At 51.5% G+C, this 20,503-nt stretch overlaps 1 protein-coding gene across 1 annotated transcript in view; it reads right to left on the bottom strand.

Moving 5' to 3' along the window:
• Positions 1 to 20,503, bottom strand: part of Lasp1 (LIM and SH3 protein 1) — a 39,305-nt gene that overhangs the window by 4,171 nt on the left and 14,631 nt on the right. The window contains exons 3-6 of the mRNA XM_057776378.1: positions 19,652 to 19,736; positions 9,865 to 9,972; positions 857 to 1,007; positions 387 to 490 (exon numbers count right to left, since the gene is read on the bottom strand). Of these exons, the coding sequence (XP_057632361.1) occupies positions 387 to 490; positions 857 to 1,007; positions 9,865 to 9,972; positions 19,652 to 19,736 (448 nt within the window). The remainder of the gene's footprint in view (positions 1 to 386; positions 491 to 856; positions 1,008 to 9,864; positions 9,973 to 19,651; positions 19,737 to 20,503) is intronic.

Raw genomic sequence — 20,503 nt, 5'->3', positions numbered from 1 at the left:
GACTCTGCTGTTCGAGAGCCCTTGCCACGCTGTGTGCACACTATAGGCCACTCCCTATCTGAGCCTTCACCCAGCCTCTTGGTGCCACCTATCCCAGGCTAGTTTATTTGGCTTCCACTCTGACATGAACTGCTTTGAATGCCCAAGTGCCCAGCAGGGAGATCAGCCTAGAGCACCCTAGCGGGAGGTACCCTAGAACATCAAGGCGAGCAAGTTCACACCCAGGACTGCCAGCTCATTTTCTCATCCAGAAAAAAACCGATGGGTCCTACGATAGGCCTGGCTCAAGACAGCAGCACAAGGTGACCTCCTGCCCATACATAGATGCATACAGCTGTGATGAACTCTCTTACCCCAGGGTCTCTCCAGTCCAGACAGATACTCACCCCGCCGCCACCTGGGGCACAACGCGTTATGGAGACAGGGGCTGCAGGCTCCTTGTAGCCCCCGTAGGACTGGGTCAGCTGCTGCTGCTGGGGCTGCTGGTAAGCTAGAAGATGGAAGAGAGAGGACTCAGAATTCTGTCTTCCCAAGTCCATCCCCCAGGCCCTAGGAAGCCAAAGGCATGACTTTTCAATCCCACACCAGCCTTGTTCAGCAAACCCCGCCCTCCCCACGAAGGCTTGATGGCTAGGCGTGCGCGCATTCATTAGGGTCTTGGACCTTCATGAGAGCTGTACACCCCTCATACTGGAACCATTTTCCCAGATCCCCTGCACTCACACCCTGAGCAGAGACGACAATGAGATTCTGGGGAGCAGTACAGATGCCTGTGTGTGTGTGAGCCACTTTCCACTGGCCCACTCCCCTGCCCAGAGCCCCTCAGCCTGCCCCAGAGTCCCAGGCTAGCACTCACCAGGGGCACTGGTTGGGATGTGATGTGGCTGTTGCTGTTCCGCTGGCCTCCGGTAGCTGCTGCTGTCCTGGGGTTCTCGGCGCTCTGACTCCACCCCTTCACCTCCACTGGGTCCCATGCGGCTCTTTTCAAACTCCTCATGGTATTTGATCTGCAGTGCAGAAGGAACGGATGAAGGGCTCCATGGCCAGCCAACCAGTCCTCTCCCACTGCCACTCAAGCTGGGCATGCTACCTAGCATCCTGGCAACTGAGGCAGGAGGGAGGAGCTGGGAACTAAAGGCCAGTCTGAGCAACAATGTGAGACTCTTACACACACACACACACACACACACACACACAGAGAACACGTAAGAGACTCCTGGAGAGCTACAGACAGACAGAATGCCAGCTGTCTAAGTAACCAAGTAACTTAACCAAGACAAGACTCAGGTAAACATCTCTTGTTTTCCTTCCTTCCTTCCTTCCTTCCTTCCTTCCTTCCTTCCTTCCTTCCTTCCTTCCTTCCTTCCTTCCTTCCTTCCTTCCTTCCCCCCCCCTTATCTCTTTCTGTCTTTCTTTCGAGACAAGGTGTCATCACATAGACCAGGCTGCCCTTGAACTCAAAAGATGTTCACTTGCTTCCTGGCTCAGCTAAACCTCCTTAAAATGGATCGTGGATGTGTATGCTACAAGTTACTACAAGGGTAACAAGAGCCAAGTTCATGCAAGAACTGGCTTTGTGTCTTGAGGGCTGGTTCTACAATTCAGGTGATGGAGTGCTTGGTCTATTACAGTATGCACAAAGCCCCACATTCTGCACCAAATCAGCCATGGTCTATACCTTTAGCAGCAGCACCAGGCAGGCAGGGACAGGTGGATCTGAGTGTGAGGCCGGCCTGGTCTACAAAGCCAGTTCCGGGATAACTAAGACTGCATAGTGAGACCCAATCTCAATATGAGCAAAGGTTCAAGACCATCCTTGGCTACAGAGAGAGAGCAAGAAGGTGAGGGAGGGGCTGGAGAGATGGCTCAGAGGTTAAGAGCACTGACTGTTCTTCCAGAGGTCCTGAGTTCAATTCCCAGCAACCACATGGTGGCTCACAGCCATCTACAATGAGATCTGGCGCCCTCTTCTGGCATGCAAGCATACATGGGAGGAATGTTGTATACATAATAAATAAATCTTTAAAAAAAAAAAAAAAAAAAAAAAAAAAAAAAAAATAAAAAAATAAAGAAGGTGAGGGAGGAGGGGGTGGGTGGTAGGGGCTGAACTTTTCTAGCTCCAGCTATGGTCAATCCTAACCACCGGAGTCACGCCTTAGGTTCTCCCTATGGTCAAGCCCTGTGGCACATGCTGGGTTACTATCGCAGCCTGATCAGAAGGTGACACAATTGTGCCAGTCCCTGTGTTTGACAAAAGACTGACAGAATACTCCCTCGAGCGACGTTAGCCAATCCTCACAGAGCACATACTCCTTTAAGGATAACACAGAAACAGCACTGTACTGATAGTGTATCCTGGAAAATGTGCACAAGCAAAACTATCGACGCAGCAGGCGGGTACAAAGGTTCTAAGTGTGCTTCCCACACCCTCGGGGGACACACCCTCACCTCCCCGCTCTCTCTGGTGGGGAGACCAAGCAAGGGGACAGGAGAACTCCAGTTGAAGGCATGAGGCAGAGACAGAGACAAGCTGCTCCTCATCCCGGGGAGAACAGTGCGTGATTGTTGCATCCTAAAGAGGCCTCAGCTCTGCCTGGGAGGCTATTCCTTGCTTGTTTACCAGGACCCTGCCCTGCCCTTTTTTGACTCTGGAGAATGACAGTGGAAAGGAGTAAGGGAGCTGGGCAAAGCCTGTTTATTTTCTTAGGACAGAAAAGAAAGAAACGGGACTGGAGAGATGGCTCAGAGGTTAAGATCACCGACTGCTCTTCCAGAGGTTCTGAGCTCAGTTTCCAGCAACCACACAGTGGCTCACAACCATCTGTAATGAGATCCTCATTCTGGCCTGCAGGCAGAACATTGTACACATAATAAATAAACCTTTAAGAAAGAAAAAAGAAAAAAAAAAGAAGAAAAAAAAAGAAAGAAAGAAAGAAAAAAGAAAAGGAAGAAGCAGAGCCCTAGCTCTGGAGTCCTGGTGAGGGCTGTGACCGTCCACTCCCCACACGCGTTCTCTGCTGCCCCCTCTCCTAGCATTCTCTGTGCGCAATTGGCAAGAGGCACGGAGTTGTGGCCAACTGGGATCACCTGGACCACCACCACTGGCTAAATATAATGGTTATTACTGTAGCCAGGGCTGGCCAGAGCAGCAGCTGGCATGGAGTGTGGGAGGAGTGTCAGCTAGAGGCAGGGAGCTGCTCACTCTCAGAGTTTGGGTGGAAACTAAGACCTCTCTTTTCATGCCCAGATGGTGAGACAGGCTGGGATAAGGCAGCCGGCTCCGGCTGGATTCAAACTACACAGGGTAAACCCCTAACACCACCTGGAAGGACATCCAGGCGTGAGGCATGCACAAAAGCAGGGTAAAGGGGGAATCCCTTCAGCTCCAGTTCCTTATTGCTCCATGGCCAAGGAGGGAACAGGTGTGCATCTAAGCCCTGGGTTCCAGCTGGTGGCTCCAGAGCAGGTGGCCCAGCATGAAAACCTTTGCCTGGGTGGGGCTCTGTGTTATCAATGGGGTGAAAGGGAGCTTTAAAATGCATGTAGGAGCCGGGTAGTGGTGGCGCACGCCTTTAGTCCCAGCACTTGGGAGGCAGAGGCAGGTGGATCTCTGTGAGTTCGAGGCCAGCCTGGTCTACAGAGCAAGTTCCAGGACAGCCAGGGGCTGTTACACAGAGAAACCCTGTCTTGGGGAAAATAATAATAATAAACCAAAAAAAGTAAAGAAAGAAAAAAAAACATGCATGTGGGGCCCACAGCTCCTCCTCCACAACAAGGGCTCTTGGGGAACACAGGGCTCCATCACTGTCCTATAGGCTCACAGGGTAGTAGACCCCGCCCACTCTCATTCTTGAAAGACTGGCAACCTGCACTGTTTACTACTGCCTCGCGTCTTCACTCATAAGGGAGGCAGCAGTACCACCTACTCCCATGTAGTCCTGGGGATGCCCATCAGTGTCTAAGGCAGGTGTGTGGACACCTGTGTTTCCACATTAGCTCCACCCACCGTACTCCTTAGAAGTCATTTCGTGCTGCTAGGCATGGTGACGAATGCTTACACACCTAACACTCAGGAGGTGAATGCAGGAGAATGCCACAAACTTTGAAGGCCAGTCTGGTCTAAACAGTGAGCTCTGGGCCCGACAGGGAAGATGTGTATAAGATTAGATCCCAAAGGCTCGGACATGGTGAACAGTAGCAACCTGAGCACAACACGTCTTCATCCTCCCTTGATCCACAGACGCCATTTGCCAATGTCAATAAATATTGGCAAATCAGGCAGTGGTGGCAAACACTGGAGGCAGAGGCAGGTGAATCTCCGTGAGGCCAGCCTGGTCTACAGAGCGAGTTCCAGGACAGTCAGGGCTACACAGAGAGACCCTGTCTTGAAAAAGTGAAAAACAAAACAAAACAAAATATTGACAACCTTAAGGTCTGCACAGCTCTTCACACCAAGGTCATAAAAGCATCCCACGCATTATCTCCCTGGCCCAGACAACAGTCACCCTAAACTATAAGCAGGGGGCTGGCTTTTCAAGGTGTCCTCTGACCTCCACAACACACAAGCTAAGTAAGCGATAATTCAAGACGGAGACACACTTTCATTTTCATTTCAGAGAGGAGGGGGAGGGAGAAGGGCTTGGAGATCTCCATGATGGGATCTCACTGGGACAGCGGACACTGGGGACAAAGTCCCAGGTAGACAGACAGGACTTTGCCTGAGAACAAGCGCGGGGCGGAGCTGACTGCACGCCTAGCCACCATCCTCTCTTCTGCGCAAACACTGAGGGCACCTCCAGCCCCCTCAAAATGGGAGGACCTAGATGTGCAAACAAGAAGGGGAAGCATGGGGCACAATGGCTGAAAAGCGAGACCCTGCTCAGGCTGGCCCCTACCTCTACTTCCTCTGCAGCAAAACAGGGAAGCTGCCTGACTGCTCCTGGCCCACCTAGAAGTTTCTTTTTCTTTCTTTCTTTCTTTTTTTTTTTTTTGTTTTTTTTTTTGTTTTTTTTCGAGACAGGGTTTCTCTGTGGTTTTGGAGCCTGTCCTGGAACTAGCTCGAACTCACAGAGATCCGCCTGCCTCTGCCTCCCGAGTGCTGGGATTAAAGGCGTGCGCCACCACCGCCTTAGAAGTTTCTTAAGCAAAGAGGCAAACCAGCATCCTCCAGAGGGGCCTGCGACCGTGACTCACATGACTCTGATCCTTCCGCTTTCCCTAACCCTATTAGTTTATGTGTGTGAGTGTTTTGTCACATGCCAGATGCTTGGTGTCTTCAGAGGTCAGAAGAGGGCATTGGACCCCCTACAACTGGAGTTACAGGTGACTGTGAGCCAGCATGTGGGTGCTGGGAACCAAATTAAAGTCTCTGCAAGAGCAATAAGTGCTCCCCACAGTTCTGATCCTTTTCTTTCTTTGGAGGGGGGCGGGGTAACCCTGACTGTCCTGGAACTCACTCTATAGACCAGACTGGCCTCAAACTCAGAGAAAGAACAAATGAGGACAGGCAAGGTCCAGGGCCTCTAGGGAAGGAAGCCAGTCATCTACTGTCCCATGAGGTCTCCACACATGTGGGTTTAGTGACTAGGGCTGAACGACTCTTATTGGGCAAGCCCTTGGTGTGACTAGGTGGGTCCCCTCCAAGGCTCGCTGGCTTATGTTCTGCTTTCTGAAGCACCTGCTTCCTGGCTGCGGTGGAAAAGTCTGACTGGCCATATGTTTGTCCCCACATGACGCTGCGTCATGGCTTAGCCAGTAACATCACACTGTAAATCGTGAATGGAATAATGGGCTTGTTCTCCTAAACCTGCCCTTTTGTGAGGGAGGCGGGGTGCAGTCCTACTTTGTGCCCTAATATATTATTACTCCTTTACTTTTCTCCCCTAGCCCAAGGACAGCATTTCCTTACTGTCCTCATTCCACAGATGGGGAAACCAAGGCTGAAGAGACGGGGAAGTTAAACAGGCTAAAACAGAACCTACTACTAACCTAAGAGCCTTAGTTCTGAACCACCACATAATATGGCTTCCGATCAGAGACTCATGTCTCACCCCACCTGAGACAGGGTTTCTATGTGTAGCCTTTGCTGCCCTGGAACTCACTCTGTAGACCAAGCTGGCCTCAAACTCAGAGACCCACCCACCTCTGTTCCTGAGTACTGGGATTAAAGGCGTGCACCATCACCGCCTGGCTTTTTTCTTTTTCTTTGAGTGGCACTGAAGATCAGGCCCAAGAGCTCACGCATGGAAGGCAAGTGTTCTACCATGGCTTGACACCCTAGTCCTTGATTTGCACAGTGAGAGAAGGGGCTGTGTCTGTGCCTGTGATGGTGTGGCTTGGCTCACAAGGGGAGAAAGACACAAAATCGGGGCTGGAGGTACAGGCGTGTCAACAAGGGAAAGCAAGGCTTCCACAAAAGGCTTCAGCAAAAAGCCATTTCTCATTCATCAAAGTCCTCAGCGAGAGTGGAGATGGCTCAGTGGTTAGGAGCACTGAGTGCTCTGGGAGGACTCGGGTTTAATTCCCGGCACCCACATGGCAGCTCACAACTGTCTGTAACTCCAAGATCTGACACCTTTACACAGACATATAGGCAGGAAAAGCACCAATGCACATAAAATAATAGTAAATAAACTATTTTTTTTTTTGGTCCTGTGGAGCTGACACAGGACCTCCAAAAATTGATTAGGATATTGTTTATTGATACAAATTTATAATAAACATTTTTTAAAATTAATAAAGACCTGAGCAATCTGGAGCAAACACGTATGTGAACTTTAAGCTTCTGTACACAGCACAGGGCCAGGGCACACGTCCAGGAAGACAGAATTGTAAGAGATATACATTTCCCTCCCTCCTCTCCCCCTCACTCCTGGAGATACACTCACGGCCTCATACATGCCCCAGAGCCGACCACCTTTTCTCAGTGTAGAGGAGCTAGCTCTGCCTCTGAACACTGACAGCTCATCACTGAGGTGCACTCGGCATGCCCCCAGCAGTCACGTGACTGCTCTTACTTTTACAGAGGAGTAAACTAAAGCTCAGTGCGGTCTAGTTACTGTGAACTGGCAAGACGGGAGCCCTCACGCCAGCCAGCATGCCCACGTCTCCCTCACCCTCTCGCCTTACACAGCAAATATCACCATCCCAGGAGGACAGGCACTGGTTTTCAACCGCTCCATCTATAGGACTGTCTGACCTTTGGGAACCTGTCATTAGGCGCTAATCTGGGAAGGGACGAGCCACACACAGGGGTGTCATTTTCGAACCACACTACAGGGTGGCTCTGAACAGCAGCCTTCCCAGAATTCTGCTGGAGGTTGGCACAACTCAGTCACAGTTCTGCCTGCGGTTTAAAGTTCCCTCGGGGTTCTGGGACACAGCCAGGCCTGGCGTTCTCTGACTGAGGGGCTGGTGAAACCTTTGGAGTTGAAGTGACAACTCTCTCTCAGTAAGGCTCACAGTAAACCAGGGGATATGTTTACAATGCTGAATCTCCGGCTCCAGGCCAGGGGTGCCAAACCGGAATGCTGGGGGAACAGAGAGCCTGCATTTTCACCAAGTGCCCTATGATAGCCGGGGACTCTTTGTGCGTACAGGCAGGAAACTGAACCCATGGGTCCTTGTGCATGCTAGATGCTCTACCCCCGAGCTACAGCCCAGCTGACTTGAGGGGGGGGGTCTGAAGACTTTAAGCAAAGGCTTCTAACGTCCTCCCAGCTCCAGCTCAGGCTCCCAGCTCAGGATCCATCTGGTGGCTCTGAAAGCCCAGGTCAGGTTCAAGGTACCTCCCCCAGTTCAGAACCAGGACAATCAGCTAATTGCAGCCCTGAGGTGGCTGATAAGATGCTATCTAGCTCCCATGTGGATATCTTGGACACAGCCAGTGTTTTGTTACCAGAGCTTCTCAGGCATTAATGCCTCCAATGTGCGATAGCAGGGTGCAGGAGGGCAGGTGAAACAGACTGGGTGTCAGAAACCTCCCAGCACGGGATGCAGGGAAGACCAGGGCTTCACTTGTCTCACCTGAGTCACCAAACTCACAGGGTTACATCAACGAAAGAATGTCCCAGAAGTTGGCAGCATCACCTGGAGGTATCTCAGGACACAAAGCTACAGATTCCAGCCCTGTGAGCCGTTCCACGGTTTCCCAATCACCCAAGACCAGACCACTTCCCTTTTTTCCGTCTAGGGAGAGCTCCCTGACACACCCTTTGGCCCTTTGTGTGGTCTGAGCCAGAAAGGAAACTCCAGGGCTTGTGAGTCTGGCCCAAGCTGGAAGAGGGCAACTGGAACGGGGCCTGAAACAATCTGAGGCTCACTCTCCAGCCCAGGAGACGCAGTCCATGTCCTCAGGCCGTTCATTTTAGACTTCAGCTCAACAACTGGGTTGTAAAACTCACTTTTGGTTAGACTGTCCCTGGCGGTTTTTTTTTTTTTTTATGAAACAAGAACAGAAAGTATCTGAATGAGCACTCCAAGTACAAAGCACTTATTCATGACCGTGGTTTCCTTTTTTCTTCTTTTTGGTGCTGAGGAGGGCACTCTGGGCCCGATGCATGCTGGGTGAATGTTTCACCACGAAACTACAGCCTCAGTCCACCTTCAGGAAGTTTTGTTTCATACAGGCATGGCTTCAGCCTCTTGATCTGTGCCTCAACCTCCAGAGAGGCTTTGAATCCATGACTCTCCCGCCTCAGCCTCCCAAGAGCAGGGATTACAGGCATGTACCACTAAACAAAGGAAATGGTTTTTTTTCTAGACAGAGGGCAGAATTTGAAAGCTATTACCCTGGGCAGAGGTTCCGTCTCGGCCCTGTGTTTATGGAATCTCCCTGGCCCTCCACTATAGCTCACCAGGGGCACAGCTCAGCTAGCTTATGAGGGTGGAAGGATGGAGAGGGATGTGGAGGCTAGAGGGTGGGAGCTTAGGTGGGCCATCTGAATCTGGACCCTATCCACCCATCTCCAGTCCCTCCGCTCAGAGTAACAGGGGCACCTGGTGGACCCTTTCCTGTTACAGACAGAAGGACAACGGCCTGCCTCGTCCTTCATTTATAGGAGTCTTGCTGCAGCTGACTGGGCATGTTCTAAAGCTCTGTGCCCAGGCACGTGCCTGTACTCTGTGATGTCACTCACGGCAGCACCCGACTCCCATGTACACCAAGTCAGGCCCCTGCAAGCCCAGAGCCACCTCAGCTGCTAGTCTGTGGCTATGCGAAGGAGGAAATTGAGGCCCGTTCTCTGGCCCCAGATGCTCTGAGGGACCACACAGAGAGTGTCACCACACCACCCACTCTCCACACCTGCCCATCTAACAGCTGACACCCAACAGACGCCGGTGACCAGCCCCAGCTCCAGCCTGAAAAGGCCTGGAGGGGGGTGTAGGGCCAGCCAGCGGGCAGCGCCAACTGGGTTTTCACACAGGAAGGAAGAGCAAGCTGAGGTGGGAGGCTGGCGAGGGAGGGCGGAAATGACTGCAGTGTTAGCACCAGAGGCAGACAGGAGGCTCAACCCCCCAACCCCAGCTTTGACCCTGGTGCTAAAGCAAACATCTGATCTGTACTCTGATCCCCACTATGCCCAAGCGGTGAGGGGAGCCTGCTCTAGAGAGCGGAAGATAACTCCACACCATACACACACACACACACACACACACACACACACGCATGCACACTAAAAGGCCAGTCTCTTTAAGGAGGAAATGCCACTTGGGCAGAATGCCTAACAAAGAGGGGGAGCAAAGAAAAGGCACTTGGGAGCCTGCACTTCTCCCTTCCCTCTATTCAAACCACCATCGCCCAGGCCCTCCTGGGGAGCAGATGAGAGAGGAGGGCAGCTTGGGTAACAGGGGACAAAAGCTTACATTGCTGATCTGGTCCTGGGTCTTCTTGATTCTCTGCAGCTCGGGTGTGTCTGCTACCACGCTGAAGCCTTTGCCCTTGTTCTTCTCAAACTCCTCCTTGTAGCGCACCTGGAGGCCAAGAGGGAAGAGAAAAGCCTGGGGTCAGGAGGAATGCGAGGCTAGGCATGCCCAGCCTGAGGCAGAAACCCCCATAGAAAGCAGAGGCCTGAGACAGAAAGGGTCAGAGCAATAATAACCATCTATCTAGAAGGTTCTGAGGGAAGATCACACACTGAATGCCCATACAGAGCAACTTCTTGGGGCTAGAGAGATGGCTCGTTTGTTATGAGTACTATCAACTCTTCCAGAGGACCTGCAGTGAGCACTTACAGCATAAAATAAAGATGGAGGCATTTCTGCTCAAAGTCCTGACATCAGCCGGGCGATGGTGGCGCATGCCTTTAATCCCAGCACTCGGGAGGCAGAGGTAGGTGGATCTCTGTGAGTTTGAGGCCAGTCTGGTCTATAGAGAGAGTTCCAGGATAGGCTCCAAAGCTACAGAGAAAGCCTGTCTTGAAAACAAAACAACAACAAAAAAACATGGAAAACACACACCACACACACCCACAAACCCAGAAGTCTTCAAAGATGAACTACGGGCAGCTTGGAAGACTCTGGTCTCCAGTGTACCTCAATGCACACAAGCCATGAACTCTAATGACAAGGGACCCTTTCTAATGAACAGATTTCCCACCAGGATCCCATGCCTCTGCCTGGCTCTGACCTTAGTGACTTTGGTGACCCTCGAGTGTCAGAAATCCTGGTTGACCTGGCTAAGTATAATTGAGGCCATGAGCAGCTGACCTTTCCCCAGCAGGGGACATGGTGGCCTGCTATGCAATGGGCTTGCATAGGACTTGCAACCTGCTTATACCAACTCTGCTCACTGTGAGTGGATGGATATCCAGATAGCCGTGGATCTGCTCACTGTGAGTGGCTATCCAGATAGCCGTGGATCTGCTCACTGTGAGTGGATGGATATCCAGATAGCCGTGGATCTGCTCACTGTGAGTGGATGGATATCCAGATAGCTGTGGATCTGCTCACTGTGAGTGGCTATCCAGATAGCCGTGGATCTGCTCACTGTGAGTGGCTATCCAGATAGCTGTGGATCTACTCACTGTGGATGGATATCCAGATGGCCGTGGATCTATTGATAGCTGTGGGTCTACTCACTGTGAGTGGATACCCAGATAGTCATGGATCTACTCACTGTGAGTGGCTATCCAGATAGCCGTGGATCTACTCACTGTGAGTGGCTATCCAGATAGCCGTGGCATCAACCTAGAGCTAGAGAGCTACATTCATTCGCTGGGAGTTACTCACTTTCCCTAAAGTGTGTCATGTGACCAATAAAGTATTTATTCAAAAAAGACACCAGACTGCCTCTCGGGTACATGTAACCCAGGTCCATTCCTAGGACCCACATGGTGGCTCACAATCATCTGTAACTCCAGCTCCAGGGGCTCCGGGGCCCTCTTCTACTCTGAGGGTACAGGGCACATACATGTTACACAGTAGGCAGGCAAAACACCCAGATACATAAAATACCTTTTTGTTTGTTTTTGTTTTAGAAACAGGGTTTCTCTGTATAGCCCTAGCTGTCCTGGAACTCACTCTATAGACCAGGCTGGCCTCTAGAGACCTGGATTAAAGGTGTGTGCCACCGCTGCCCAGCAATACATACATACACACATATATATGTTTTATAAAAAAGGTCATGTCTTGCTGGGCAATAGTGGCGCACACCATTAATCCCAGCACTCTGGAGACAGAGGTAGGTGGATCTCTGTGAGTTCAAGGCCAAGACAGGCTCCAAAGCTACAGAGACAAACCCTGCCTCGACACACACACACACACACACACACACACACACAAAGTCACTTCTCCAGCCTGTGGTCACATGACTTAGCAGCAAATGTCCTGAGGTTCCCAGACACCTGGCTCCTAACATTCTCCTCCTCTTACCTAGAGCTATAAGAAAGTCCTTGCCAAATCTGAGGATTCAGCAGCCCACAACCCAGCCACAATGTGGCGGAACCCACCAAGAGCGTGAGGGAGTTTTTCAGCAACCAACTGGGCAAGGGTTGTGCCCAGGAGAGTGGCGACCCAGTCACCAAGTCTTTGACAAGAACGAACAACTTCCTGGAGCCTGCCAAATGGAGAAAACTACAGGACAGAGAGACAGCTGCACAGACAGAACCTCAGATCAGATCAGGGGTACGAGCTCTGGGGAGAGCCCCATGGCACTGCGCCCCTTCTCTTAAGAACTCTGTGGAAAACTAGAGGCACTCAGGAGATACTACAGAAAGGAGTTCCCCAACACTGAAGGAACAGCTTGTCCTTCCCTGGGGATTTTAGAAAATAGAACAGAGGCTGGGAAACACTTGCAGGACAGAGAACTGTTTCTTGGCTTCAAATATCCACGGTTCCACCTCAGTGTCTGTTCCAGGCTGCACCAGCTGCCTACATTTCCTCTACAGTGGCTGCACTATCCTGAAACGGGTCAGCCCAGGACAGAGGGGCCAGGATGTTGGGATTTTCCAGGAAGCCCAGGCAGCTCCCAGGCCTGGAGTCACTGGTCACACACTGAGCTGTCACACGGAGGATTTACAGCTTGTGTGTTCTGTCCGGTCCTCCACGGTCAGGATCACAATTTTGGTGCATCCTTCCTCTTTGATGCAGATAAAAAAAAAAAAAAAAAAAAAAAAAAAAAAAAGCCTAAACCGGTTTGGTAGCTCAGGCCTGTAATCCAACATTCAACCGGTAAGATTAGGATGTATCTAGAGACCAAAAATACCTGCGGTTTGAGTGCAGTGGGTTCACAGGAGACAGGAAATAAACCTGGACTGACAGGCTTGGGAGAGACGCCTGAAGCTACAGGAGAAAGGTTCAGGCCCAGGCCACCCTCCTAGGAAGGCCTGAAATATCACATGACCACTAGAAGGCCCTTCAGAAAGAGACATCTAGAAAAAGAAGAAAAATGGAGAGCGCAGAGACCCGGAAGGGTCCTACCTGGCTGTAGGTAGAGTCCTGAAAAAGAGCCATCACAGACACTGGTTAAAAAATGAGAGATGTCAGGGATGGCATACACACCTATAGTCGCGAGGTAGAGGAAGGTAAGAGTTCAAGGACGTTGGGCGGTGGTGGCACAGGACTTTAATCCCAGCACTCGGGAGGCAGAGGCAGGTGGATCTCTGTGAGTCCGAGCCAATCTGGTCTACAGAGAGAGTTCCAGGACAGCCAGGGCTGTTACACAAAGAAACCGTCTAGGAAAGGAAAAAACAAAAAAAGAGTTCAAGGACAATTTAGGATGTGTGTGTGTAGATAGATAGATAGATAGATAGATAGATAGATAGATAGATGACAGATAGGAAGATAGATACATAGATAATAGATGATAGATAGATAGACAAATACATATATAGATGATAGATAGATAGATAGATAGATAGATAGATAGATAGATAGATAGATAGATAGATAGATGAGACATATCAAAGTCAGTTTGAAGCCAACCTGGTCTATATGCATTCACAAGCACGCACACGCTGGGTTTGGTGACACATGCCTGTAACATTATGAATAGAGGGAGAAGCAGGAAGATCATGAGTTTGAGGCCAGCCCAGTTTAGACAATGAGATCAGATTCCCTCTCCTTCATGTCAAAAGACAGGAGATTTTCCTGTCACTAAATATTGGCCCAGAACCAGAATCTGCTGCATAATCTTGGACCGGTGGCTTAACCCCTGAAGTCTCAGGTTCCACATCTGTAAAATGGGCAATTGTCGGCGGCACCAGTGCTGAGGTAGAAGTGCTGTGTCGCGCATCGCATGAGGGCAAGTATGCAGGCTCTCTGTCAACACCAAATGTGCTGACCCAAGGCCAAATCCGCTCCCTCCAGTTTCCTGGCTCTGCTCTGCAAGGGCCAGGCCCCTAATCCAGGGAACAATTACCATGGCAACACTGCGATGACATCAGCTGGTTCCCAGGCTTAGGAATGGCCTTTCCACCTCACTGGAAGATTTCGCCCTAACTGGGTGCCACACAGTGTGGCTACAGGTCCCAAGGCAAGCCAGGTCCTCTCCTGAGGTTGGGATGCAGGGAAGGAAAGCTGGCTAGCCAGTCTCTAAGGTTCACTGGTTCTGAAGTCGCTTCTGGCCTTAACCGAAGAGGTGAGGAAAGTTGTGAGAGCTTCCTATGGCTAAAAGGGGTAGGCGGTAGGCCCTCGGGGAGACTTTCCCTTCACCCACGCAGGAGGGCCTGCATTTCTCTGGATGGCTCGACAGCTATGACAAAGAAGCAGGGGACAGAGTCTGCCAGGTCACTCAACCCAGTTGTCAGTTTGGCTACAACAGAGCCTGAACTTTGGCCAGATGACTCTATCCCTGCTTGGTGCTGCCAGGACCTCCCTCTCTGGAAATTCCCACAACAGCACAGGGCATGACGCCCAGACTGCCGGTGTCCATGAATCTCTACCTTTCTCAGGCAGGTTTGGTTACCCTCTCATTGATCCCAGCTGAGAGCAGGCACATACCAGTGTTTGCCGGATAAGTAAGCAATGAACTAAATCCATCCATATACATCATCCACCATGATCCGACATAAAGAGCCAGGCCCGGTAGCACACAGTAATCCTAGCGAGGCTTGGGCCAAACTGAAAGTTCTAGGCCAGCCTAGCTATGTAGCAAGACACTGTACTGTCTTTGTCTCTCTCTCTGTCTCTCTCAAAAAAAAAGGGGGGGGGGTATGGGGACAGAGGCATGTGCACACCTTTAACCCCAAACAGGGGCAAGTAGTTCTGAGTTCCAGGGTCTCTTGGGAGAGCCCGAGACCAGCGCAGGGCGGGGGCGGGGGGGGATATGGATGTATTAAGAATGTCTTAAAAACACAGAAACATTTTACCCACCATTCCTCCCTACTGCAATGCAATGACCTCAATGACCTCATCCTCGTGTTGGACCCACACTATGTAACCCGTTCCCTTCTAACAAAAAAGCAAGTGCATTTTATTTACATCAGACCCACAGACGCAAAGAGCTCCTGAAAGGTTGGAGCTGGGGTGGAGGGGGGTCACAGTCATTGCATCCATTTCCTCTCCCTTCAGAGAGAACAGTAAAAGGAAACATTTATCAAGCCCTGGCACCGTGCCAAGAGTGGCAGACACCTAACACATACTAACATCCCTACAGCCAACCCCGGGGAAAATGATCCCCACTTTACACAGGGCGGCCCTGTGGCAGGGTGGTTAAATAACTAGCCCCGAGTCACAGTAGTGGTAGCAATTTAAGATTCAGCCGTAGGCTGCGGGCTCTGGTGAGAATGAGGTAAGGTCTCAGTACAGAGCCTAGGCTTGTCAACCCTCACCCTCCTTGTGCACCTCGAGGAGTGGCTCAGACTATTAGTAGAGCATCTTTAGAAGATTCACGTACATGTACGCGTGCACGTTCACGCTTGGGTGTGCACACGTGTGCGCACGCGCGCGCACATACACACACATCCAGCACGCGTGCACACAAGAACCAAGAACAGCTTCAGATGCTTCCTCACGGATACCCCTCCTCCTCCTTTGAGACAGGACTTCTTATAGACCAAAGCTCACCAATCAGGACAGGGTCCCAGGAATCCACGGGTCTTGGGCTCCCAGCATAGGGATTTCAAGCAAGAACTAATTACTCCAGCATTTTTTATCTGGGTCCCGATTACTTGAGGGGGCAAAGTCTTTACCACTGGAGCTTTCTCCCTAGTCCTTTAGTTGGGGATCACAAATAGGTGCTACCACACTTAGTAAGAGTGACACTCTTCGGGGTGTGCCACTTTAGTACTGGTCATGGGACCCAAGAAGAGGGGCAGGGAAGCACCCGCCACACACTTCCCTCCCCTCAAGGGCATTTCCTGAAACACTCTATGAAGGTGACAAGGAAGAAAAAAACCCAGAGATACACTCCCAGCACTTCTGCCTGGGAGAGGGCCTGGACTCAGTCACACACACATCTCCTCTACCCAGCCCCACCCCAAAGCTGCTACCTCCGTTTGGTGGGGTGCAAGTGAGAGGAGGGGGACCTGGGGACAAGTGCCAGCTTTGACAGCACCACTTTGAGTGTCACTACTGGGCAGTTCTGGGGCTGGAGAGGTCACAGATATCCCAAACACCCAAAGTGCCACTTTGGGAACCAATATAGCCCTGGGGAAACAAAGCTGAAATGGTCCGGGCAACTCCCCAAAGGAAGAAGAACGGACACACGAAGCCAGGCCAGGAAGGAGCCAGCCCTGGAAGGAGTCCATGACACCCTGCTGGGGTGGGGCAGCACAGGGGCAGAAGGCTCCCACTTTTCTTCCAGCCACACAAAGCTCTCACGAGCCCCCCCCCCCCCAGCAGTCACAGTCCTATAGCCAGGCCAGCCACGCAGGCCTGTCCTTCCAAGCCTCACAGCAGGCCCCGCCCCCAGCGTCACGGCAAATGGGTCTCTGTTGTCCCCATTTCACCAGTCACAGAGGTGGAAAAAAAAACTATGAGGGGAAAAGGGAAAAAAAGCCTCAGACTGCACAGATGGTAGGAGGTGGGAGAGACACACGCTGCAAAGGGGACCAGGCTCTTGGCTTTGCGCATCCTCCTCCAGGCCCCCGGGTCCAGGAATAGAGCTGTGACCCCAGTGGAGAGGTCAACGCCCTCGCCTCCCACTCTGTTGACTGCCGCGGATCCTCCAGTGTGGCACCATCCCAAAGCTCTACCCGGCTCCCACCTAGTCAGCAGCCCAGCAGAGCAAGCTTCCAGAGAGCCCTAGTCTGGGCATGTTGGCACATAACCCTCAGGAGGCTGAGCTTGAAGGATTAACGGGGTTTGAGGCTAGCCTGGGTGAACCTCCAGTAAGCTGGTGCGATGGGCCTGACCAGCTAAGCGCAAAATCTGCCTGCCTTGGGCCCCTTCCTGGTCAAGTGGTGTTGAGAGATAAGCCATTAGATTCCCCAGTAGGCAGAGAGGGAGCAGGGGACGTGACTGGATAACAAAGATGCGTCAGCATGACCTCCCCAAACCTCAGTGGCCCCCTCCTTTATAATAGAGACAATCCCTTCTTAGGCTAGGAGTGGTGGCTCACACCTAAAATCTCAGCACCCAGGAGGCTGAGGCAGGAGAATTCTAGCTTGGACTACATAGGGAATTCCAGACCAGTCAAGGAGAAAGTGAGACCCTGCCCCTCCCCCGCAAAAGAACTCAACAGTCAGCTGGTCGGTGGTAGCGCACACCTTTAATCTTAGCACTCGGGGAGGCAGAGGCACGCGAATCTCTGTGAGTTCAAGACCAGCCTGATCTACAGAGTTAGTGCCAGGATAGGCTTCAAAGCTAGAGAAACCCTGTCTCGAAAAACAAAACAAAAAAACCCAACAACCAGAGAGGGAGCCCCTCAAAAAGGGAGTTCTCCCTTTTTGACATCATCATGTTTGTGAAGACTGATGCACACAGATTTTGTGTGTGTGTGTGTGTGTGTGTGTATGTGTGCAGCCCTGTCCATTACCAAGAACCTAAAAGAATGACACTGTTTCTCTTACCCGCAGGAGCCTACACCAGGCCCCTGATATAGTCTAGAGCATCCAGATCTGTGTTTGAGGAGCAGAACAGCCCTCCCAACTGCAACCCCAGCCCTGGTGCTCACATACAGTGGTGGGTAAAGGGCAGGGCTGGCTGGTTCCTGATATCGGCCCCACCCCATAGGGGTCAGATTCCAGAAGAAAAAAGGGCTGAGGGTAAGCTTGGGCTCAAGAGGGCAAGGGTGCTGAATCGCTTCTTGGAGCAGGATGTAGAAAGGAAAAGAAAGGTCTCTTGCCTGACCCAGGCACCTGGCCCTCTGACCCTTCTCTTTGCCTACTGGAGGCAGCTGGAGTCTACGCTCTGTCACTTCCCCTGGAACTGCTGGGGGGCGAGCAGCTGCCTGTCCTGTGGAACACACTGGAGGGCTACACACTCAAGGCGCCACATCTGTGTATGTGAGTGAAAAGACCAGAGCCCAGACCCTACAACCTGGCTCAGTGTGGCCTGGGACTCTTTGGAGACTCGCTTTCCAAGCAGGGACAGGAAGGGAGCTACCTTCCACCTACCCCTGGAGCTGCACCAAGGACAAGAAAAGAGAAGCAACTACACCACTTGTTAGGTTTCAGAGGTTCTCAGCAGCAGTAGAGACTTCTGTGTGTCTTTTAAGAGGGAGGAGACTGTTCCCTTCGTGTAGGGGATGGAAAACCATAAAGCCGCAGGTATGCTACAACCCACAATCCCAGAACTTGGGAGATGGAGACAGAAGGATAAGAAGTTCAAGGTCACTCTTTTTCCCCCTCCTAAGATTGTTATGTGCGTTGGTGTTTTGGCATGGGTGTCGGATCCCCTGGAACTGGAGTTACAGACGGTTGTGAGCTGCCACAGGTGCTGGGAATTGAACCCGGGTCTTTTGAAAGAGCAGCCAGTGCTCTTAACCACTGAACCATCTCTCTAGCCCCTCTATGATTTTTTATTTGCTTTTGGTTTTTTGTTTTGTTTTGTTTTGTTTTTTCTCAAGACAGAGTTTCTCTGTGTAGCCCTGGCTGTCCTGGAACTCATAGAGATTTGCCTGTCTCTGCCTTGGTTTTTTTTTTATTTTTTTAAGAGAGGTTTCTCTGTAGCTTTGGAGCCTGTCCTGGAACTAGTTCTTATAGACCAGGCTGGCCTCGAACTCATAGAGATCTGCCTGCCTCTGCCTACCGAGCACTGGGATTAAAGGCATGCGCCACCACTGCCCAGCTAAATTTCTTTCTTCTTCTTTTTTTTAACATTCAATTATATGTAGGTGTATGTGTCTCCATGGGGCTATCTGGATGTCTGTGGAGGCCAGAGGCTTCGGATCCCCAAGAGCTGGAGTTAGGCAGGTTGTAATGACATGGATTCTGAGCCCCCTGCCCCAAAGGCAATTTTTTAAAAAGGGCTACGTGACATAACTATCTCAAAACAACAACCAGAACAAAAGAACCACCAAAAACAGTCCTGCGAAGGATGCCACCTCAGTTCTCATGGATGAGGAGTGAGTCCTTGTGGCCCAGCTGGCCCACCCTGGGCACCTTGCCAACCCAGCAAATTCCCCTACTTGTGTTCTCATTTAATCTTTTAATCCTTGCTGAGGCAGAGCAGGCTGGTTCCAGGCAGGGTTTGTTAATAAGGTCTCAGGGCTCCAGGCCACCCAGCTCACTGTAGCTCAGTAACCCTAAAGGACAGAATCTTCTCTGAGCCAGGGAAGACGATGTCCCCTTCTCTACTGTAGGAGTCTGTGCCACTCAGAAAAGCCAGGCTAGAGAGCACGGGCCCCCTCACACTGTCCCCTCTCCTAGGCATGCAAAAGGCTTCCAGACATGTGGTTACAGAGCACAGGCTGTGTAACCCACACTGGCAAGTTTCTGGTTGGCTCCAAGCCCTTCTGTGTCAGGTGTGAACGGAGAGACAGGCAGAGGACAGCTTCCTGGCTAAGGCGGGCTGTAGGAACCTTAGCAGAGTCAAACAGATACCTACATTTCTCCAACCAACTTCAGGTAGGTAGACAGTATCCGTCCCTCCCCACTCCCCGCCCCACAGAAGTCAGGAAGTGTGAAGTAACTGAGGAAAGGTGGGGGTGGGGAGACAGCAGGGCCCAGGATTTCAGCATCTCAGGCCTCACAGAGACCACAGGAGCCCTTGCCCAATCCGGTTACACAGGCCCTCCTCTTCCCCCAGTCACAGAGTGCCCGCCCCTCACCTGACTCTGCAGCTCACTCTGTTGCTTGAGGCGGAGGTTTTCCGGAGTGTCAGCCACCATGGTGAAGGACTGCTTGGGGTAGTGTCTGCGGACAGAAAGAAGGTCGGACATCACTCTAGGTTTTCCAATCCTTGAACAACCCCTGCCCGCTGAAGGGAGTCAGGAACTTCCCAGACACGGCCTAAGCTAGCTGAGGGGGCAAGACACAGCAGGCCCGAGTGACTGTCTGGCAGACTGAACTGTCCAGGGCCACAGGGAGGCTTCTAAGGGTTTCTGATTACCCTTGTTTCAGGTAATCCATGCCTTGGAGTCTCCCATAGAGGATCCCAGGGACAGGTCACCCAGGAGATGGGCACAGAATCAGGCCTGAGACTAGTAATGGAGACCAAGCTAGAAGTCTAAACTGGTGTGCTAAAAGAACGCAAGTGCTGGGCGGTGGAGACACGCTTTTAGTCCCAGCACTTGGGAGGCAGAGGCAGGAGGATCTCTGTGAGTTCGAGGCCAGCCTAATATACAGAGTGAGTTACAGGACAGCCAGGGCTACACAGAGAGACCTGTCTGGAAAACGAGAGAGAGAAAAAGAGAAAATATGTGTCCAACATGGTATTTCAAGGGGCTGATAGTGTCCAAATCACAGGGTAGCTGGGAAGATCGGCTTGTGGCTAGTCACACTCCAGTGACAGGTAACAGCAGTTAATATTGTCCTGCGCTCAGGGCTTACGTGAGTTAGTTTATCAAACTCACTGTTACTTCGTGAACTGCTGTCACCGTCCTCTGACAGACAGAGCAGAGGCTAGAGAGGCTGAGCAGTATAGCCTAAACACACAGAAATGGGTCAGAAGTCTGACCCCG

Source organism: Chionomys nivalis, chromosome 7, assembly GCF_950005125.1.
Source record: "Chionomys nivalis chromosome 7, mChiNiv1.1, whole genome shotgun sequence".
Taxonomy (NCBI): domain Eukaryota; kingdom Metazoa; phylum Chordata; class Mammalia; order Rodentia; family Cricetidae; genus Chionomys; species Chionomys nivalis.
The sequence above is the reverse complement of the archived record's forward strand: the minus strand, read 5'-3'. Positions and strand labels throughout refer to the sequence as shown.